Source organism: Cannabis sativa, chromosome 1 (assembly GCF_029168945.1).
Source record: "Cannabis sativa cultivar Pink pepper isolate KNU-18-1 chromosome 1, ASM2916894v1, whole genome shotgun sequence".
Taxonomy (NCBI): Eukaryota; Viridiplantae; Streptophyta; class Magnoliopsida; order Rosales; family Cannabaceae; genus Cannabis; species Cannabis sativa.
In genome coordinates this window covers 56,690,113-56,696,903 of record NC_083601.1, presented here as the reverse complement: position 1 = coordinate 56,696,903, position 6,791 = coordinate 56,690,113, and the positions used below count along the sequence as shown (strand labels likewise).

Genomic DNA, 6,791 nt, shown 5'->3' with positions numbered 1-6,791 from the left:
TTAGTTAAGTTAGTTATTTATAACTAACTTAACAACCTCATTTCTTCCAACCATCGACTTTAGGATCTTGATTCTAAGCCTATAAATACCACCCTGACTTTGTCATTTTAACAGGATGAGATTTAGTATTATGATCAGATGAGATTGAGAGTTTAAGAGAGAGAAAGATTGAGAGGTAGAGAGAGAGGTGCAAAGAAAAGAGAGAGATTGGGTTTGAATTTTGTAAGAAGAATCTTCTGTAAATGAAGATGATTCTTGGATGTAAAGTGTGAGAGTTAAAACACTTTGTGAGGACTTAACAAAGAATCTTGTCTCGACTGTATTGTACCTATTCTTGTTCAATTAATAAATAAGGATTATGGTGGTGTTCTATAACTGGAGTAGAGTAATAGATCACATTGATCTATCAGACTTAAACCAAATATACATCTTGGTGTTGATTTTTTTATTTTCTGCATTTAGTGTTTTCTAGTTTTACTCTGTTTGTCCTTATTATTTTATCTATTATTATTTTTGGTCTGATAATTTTGTCAATTATTAATTATTTTAATTATTTAAAGTTTAGTTGATTTGATTATGGATATTTAGTCATAATTTTTCACATAATATTTTAGTAATATATTTTGAAAGATAAAATTAAAATGCTGAGAGAGTGCTTAGCTAGATTTAGTACTATATCTTTAAATATTCACATTTCTATATTAAGGGAAATACAATATTTATTTATTTAATTATTTACATATTACTAAAAACTTTATCATGTCAAAAAAAAATAATATTAAAAAAAAAAACTTTACCATGGGTTAAGCCCGTTAAGGTGAGTTATGTTTTTTAATGAGTTAAATACAATTTTCTTTTCATTGAAATTGGATAAATATATTTGGAACAATCATCTTTTTTCATGAAATCACAAAAGACAAGCCAAATTAACTTCAAGCCTATTCTAGCTACCCATCAATTAACCATAATTGCACGATAATGCATAAATCTAAAAAAATGAAGATTTTTTCTTTCAACGATAGGTGAAAGTGGGCATAGATTGTTTCAAAAAAAAAAAAAAAGCGGGCATAGATTATTAGCCCGTGATTGAGAAATGTACTATAATAAGAGAACTGTGGCATAAAAGGACTGGATCAATAAGTACAATATTTCATTCAGCTAGCAAAAAAATAAAGAGCAATATTACAACAAGTCACACAATTATCGTACTCTAGGAGAAATAATTTCTAACCTAACAAATTTAGGATCTATTTTGAGCAAAAAAAACTGTAGGACTAGGATCTGGAATTAAGATTACTAATGAAAAATTGGTGTTCCATAATGTATTAAACTAATACAAGTGTGCCAACTCAACTAACTACTTTTCTTACATATTATTAACTATGTAGACAATTTTCTTTTTCTTTGAAATACTCTCAAATAAATTGATTTGTGGTATTTAAATTAATTTAATACATTATGATATACTATTTTTTAACAAAAAAATCTTTATTCCTAACATCTTTGACTCAAATAAAAAAGAAAAAAGTAACAAATAAATTATTCTAAACCACCCATTAACAATATGGTATCCATTTGATCAAATAAAAACAAAGTACTAACAGTAATTAGAGGAGAAGAAAAGTAATTTTTCCAATTCATGGCAAATTCCATTTCAGTATATCGTCATATCCACAGGACAAGCTATGTCGTTTTACATTTTCTTTTAATAATCTTTATGTGGGCAGGAGGAAATAAAGCTCAATGGGGGTGATTGTTAAATGGGTGAGACAAAATGAGATACAAAAAAAATTTCATTTTACTTTTTGAATGTAAGGAACTGAATGAAGCCCTAAACATGTACCACACTACACTCTAACAACATTTACATATAATAATAAGTTTGACATTTTAATAATAATCTTTATTATTGTGTAGTGTTAAACATCGCATAAATTTGCCTTTTAGCATTGTTGTAAAAGTACATAAATTGTTTAACCACTAACTAAAACATTTGATTCAATTAGTCTAAATTATCAAATTGATAACTACAAGTAATTCTGAGAATCTCTATAATATACAGAACATTTCGTGTTTTGATGGGCAAGAATAGACTTTACATCGTGTAACAAAGTCAAACTAAAAAACCCCATTTATATAAATCTAGGTTCGTGACATTGATCTATCTAAGTAACTTAAACCAAACAAACTAAGCTAGTAACAACAACAACAACAACAACAAGTACAACAACAAAATCTTGTCATAATTAACGTGAGGCATGACGTGTGAGCAATTGGACTTTTTCAATAAGCGACTTGTTAGAGCCTGAACGAGTTGTTGTTACACCTTCCCTATAATGTTGCATAACCAAAACAGACACCTTTCCTCCACAAAAATCAGACGATGCTAACATGTCACCTATCAACCCAAGCTCCTCATTCTCCACAAAATCCATCATTTCATCATCTCCCATCATCATGGCCGACCAGCTCCTCCGTCTCCCCACCATCACCAGGTCGTAGTGCCCTTCAACTGATCTGATGGTATTCATAACCTCCACCACGTCGTCCACTGTGACCTCCTTCCAAAGCGAGGACAGACTACCAATATTCTTGATCTTGAACTCTTCCACCACCAACTCGTCTAATGCAGCCTCATCACTACTTTTCTCTGTTGCTTCTTGGGATTCCTCTTCTTCCACATTTCTTAGCAGAATGATTCTGAGGACCGTGACTGTGACTGTCATTCGATTGTCTGACATTCTAGTGGCGTAGGCCAAGGCCTCGCGGTCATCAGGTCCACCGAGAAAGATCACAATGACGTGGTAGGAGAAGTGGATCAAGCTCATACCGCACGAGAATCCCTTGTCCACGAGGATCCCCACTGTGCATGGAGCGTAGGCTTGGACGTTGGCGTTGAACTGGCGTAAATGGGCATTGATTCCGCTGTAGCGGTTGTTGAGTTGGAAGGGGAGGATGATTAGAGGGATAAACTTCTCTTGAGCTAGACGACAAACACTCTCGTGCATTGTCTTGTACGAAGCAACCATGATGAAAGGCAGGATCATAACAGGGCCTCTTGAGTTTTTAGCATAGTTTTCAAAGGCACGGATGATTTGGTCAGTGCTGGCCGAGAACGCCAGCTTGAGTTTCCTCCTCTTTTTGTCGTAGGGGACTAGAAGAGGCGCGGCTAGACCAATCAGCTCGGAAGTTTGGACTAAGTAGGTGCATATCGAGCTTGATTCTATAGGATTTGATGCCTCTAGGAGGGTAATCAAGCTGTGGACACTTTCTTCGTCGTGGACACAGCAAAGGATTCGAAACTCGGTGTTTTTAGGCATAGAGCAAAGGGTTCTTAGGCCTCTGTTGCGGCAAGACAGGTCAAGTCGTGTTCGGCTCCTGCTCAAGATATCTATCAAAGGTGTCACGATCATGGTCACCCCAAGTGTGGACAAAACTAGTTGAGTGTATGTTTGTTCATCTATGTACTGCGATAATTTTTAATTAATTCAATGTGAGAACATGGTAAATTAAGAGAAATACTAAAGAGGAAAAAATGAAACCATAATTTTTTTTTATTATTACCGTACTGAAAATCCATCGATGAAGATTGATGAGCTCAAGGAGACCCTTGATATTCATAATGAGAGAAAGCAAGATAGCACTTTTGAATTTGATCTTGCAGGAGAGAGAAAACAGCAAAGTTCCAACAAATTTGGATAAATACCCCAGAACAATGATGATCTGAAATTTTGCAAACATTTCCCAGTTCCGAATTATTTTCAAATCTGTGCTGTAACCCACTTGCACAAACAATAAAGGCAGTAGAAACTCTGACACAAAACATTCTGTTTTTTGTACTAGTGCTGACCCAAGTGGGGGTCCTGCAGGTATGACTAACCCAAGTAGTAAAGGACCAAGAAGAGAAGTCGAACCAATAAAGTCCGAGGCAAGTGCCATAAATAAAACACCAACTAATACACAAACGATATAAACATCATTTATTGGTTTACCAATCGGCGTTTTCCTGATAATTAACTTTACACGTCCGCGTACAACAGTGAACGTGAAAATCGCTAGTACAATGAAAGAAAACATAGCCCGGATCGAATGGCTAATTGTATCTTGCTTAAAAGCAACAGAGAGTCCTAAGAAGAACCAGAAAATGAAATCATTGAGCATTGCAGAAGACATGGCGAGCTGACCCAACTCGGTATTCATTAGGTTGAGTTCTTCTAAGGCCTCAGCTACGACTGGGAAAAAAGTGTAGGATAGAGACAAGGGCACGTAGAAAACAAAGGGTCCTCTCATAATGATTCCTGGAAGATGATCAAGTTGTGTGAAGATGAGAGTTGAAGTGACTGTTAAAGCCAATAAGAAACCGCATATCCCAATCCTCCAACTGTTCTTTGCAGACCTTGCTATAAGAGATGAGTCCATCTTTACTCCCACAAGGAAAACTGCATATAGTCCACCGATAATGGCCAGTGTGCGAAACAATTCAGTCTCTCTTGGTTGGTATAATGTAGCTTTTACTATTGGGATGCCTCCTATAAATGATGGTCCTAAGATAATGCCTCCCTGAATTTCAAAACCAACAACAACCAAACAAAAAATTCAATATTTGAAAGAATATGACTTTTCTATATTCTAGTTTTCAGTGATTTTAACTTTGAAATTATAATATCGGTTCTATTTATTTGATTCTAAATTTAAATTTGTGAAAACAGAACTTAAATATTACACTGGTTATCATGGTGCCAAATATCAATATACAAACTTTTGCCTTACCAAAACTTCTATCAGGATAATAATTTCACAAAAATGTTATTAAACTAACAAAATAACAAAGCGAAACTGACATTGGTGAGGAATGTGCAGGCATACCAGAACATAGCAGACAAATTTGGGTTGCTTGAGAGGCCTGAGAAGCACGAACAATCCGCGGGAAATAAGAGTAATGACGATGACTTTGGCCAGAACCGTAGGAAATACGAAGTTAAAAGGGCTATCTCCGTACCAAATACCTCGATAATTGCGATTCATATCTTCCTTCACACACGTAATAGGGGCTCCCCTGATCCCGATAATCGTGTTTCCGACAGGGGTGGCCATTGTTATCCGCCGCCGTCGCCCACCAGCTCTTCGACGAAATTACTCAAAGTAAACCGAAACCATCAAAGAAAAATATTTGAAAGAGGAAAAGAGCCAAAGCGAAATTAACGTTGGGCCGTCAAAATCCAACGCTTTTTGGCGGTTAAGTCTTTTTGGAGAGGTTAGTTAATATAAGTCTCAGGTCTATATTTAACTACCATATATTTGACTCGTATTGGTCAAATACTTTTATTCTAATCGGTTTAAAATATTGTAGGACCCATCCCAACCTTTGATTGGTTCCAGATGAATAATTTGGTGACCCAGTTACCTCTTGTGTGTGGGTAATTTGGCCACACAACTAGTAAAATCACCCGCTATGTGACCATGTGATAGGATATTGAAAATCTTTGCTGGGTACTTGTTGTGGGTTTAAGATCACTTAGAATGGTTAATCTTTGTGATGCTGTTGTGATATTGTAAGCCAATACTAAATAAGATGACTATTAATTGTCTCCTGATATGAACATTCCTTTTTTTCCTTTTTGATCAAACTGACGTCAAATAAAACAAAGAAACAGAAAAATAACAGCTTTCGAAATATATATGTGCTTTTTCTTTGAATTTGTTTTGTAAATATAAAATATGAACTTTTTTGCTTGGTTTAGAATAATTTTCGATGTTTTTCTTTTGTTAGAATGGTTGGTTGGTTGGTTCCCACTTCCCAGTTATTTAGAGCAGCTGAAAATTCGTAAATTACTATATATTCATCCAAATCTTCAAAATACTAGTGGTCTAAGTTTTCATCTTTAATTAATTATTTTTTAAAAATATTTTCATTCATTTATATAAATAAATTTGTAGGATACCATTACATTTTTTATTTTGAAGGAAAAATCATGTCATTCATAGAGAGGCAAATTAGCCACTGAGCCCAAAAAGCCATTGGGGACCCTCCATCTCACAATCAAGAATTGTCTAGATATAGTAATTTTTGACAGAAACGTACAGTATATGTAATTTTTTATTATTTTAGGGATTATTTTTAATCACTCAATCAAAAATGTAAATTTTTGAAAGTTATTAATTCAAATAAATAACGTAATATTATTTAAAAAGTAGAAGGAAAACAAACTTTTATTTGTGTTACTTCACAATTTTTTGTGTGTAAAATATTAAATATATGTAGAATAGACTACGAGAATCCTGTAGTTAAAGGATATATCAAATTAAAATCATAAAATACTATTTTCAAACTAAAATAACCAAACACTTTTTTTTATGGACTTCAATCACAAACACTTCTTAATTGAAAGGTGAATTTTCATAAATATGACAATTGCGGGTATAGTTTATTTTTTTATGGCATAAATAACAAATATAGGATTATGGTATTTTTTTTTTTTTTTTTTTTTTTTTTTACATTTATAGATTTTTTATATGCCATATTTTTGTAAAAACAAAAAAAAATAGAAATTCCATATTTGTAAAACAACAATAAGTTTTGCCAAAAAAATTACAGTTGCCGGAAAAGTCAACGTCGCTGGAAAAGTCACTAAAGTAAATGTCTCATATATAACTAAAAATATAACCGGTTATCTATAACCTATATAAAAGTGTCAATGTTTTTAGGCTTTCTCACATTGAATTACTCATATACCCTTTTAGAATATATATATTACTTTATAATACAAACAAATTAGATGCAAATGATAATA

The 6,791-nt window shown here is 33.6% G+C and overlaps 1 protein-coding gene across 1 annotated transcript; it reads right to left on the bottom strand.

Annotated features, from left to right (window-relative positions):
• Positions 1–1,244: 1,244 nt before the first annotated feature.
• On the bottom strand, positions 1,245–5,197 carry LOC115704218 (cation/H(+) antiporter 15-like). Its single transcript, XM_061108624.1, has 3 exons — positions 4,867–5,197; positions 3,565–4,560; positions 1,245–3,467 (listed from the first exon to the last, which is right to left on the bottom strand). Exons 1-3 carry the CDS (start codon positions 5,092–5,094, stop codon positions 2,247–2,249), a joined length of 2,445 nt encoding a protein of 814 aa, XP_060964607.1. The 5' UTR covers positions 5,095–5,197; the 3' UTR covers positions 1,245–2,246.
• Between the last annotated feature and the right edge of the window lie 1,594 nt (positions 5,198–6,791).

What these genes read in the sequence shown, in the direction of transcription:
- LOC115704218 (XM_061108624.1), bottom strand. Translation starts at nt 5,094, where the DNA reads ATGGCCACCCCTGTCGGAAACACGATTATCGGGATCAGGGGAGCCCCT. An exon ending in AATTTGTCTGCTATGTTCTG is followed by an intron (nt 4,561 to 4,866) that starts GTATGCCTGCAC and finishes TTTGAAATTCAG; the next exon opens with GGAGGCATTATCTTAGGACC. An exon ending in ATCGATGGATTTTCAGTACG is followed by an intron (nt 3,468 to 3,564) that starts GTAATAATAAAA and finishes AAATTATCGCAG; the next exon opens with TACATAGATGAACAAACATA.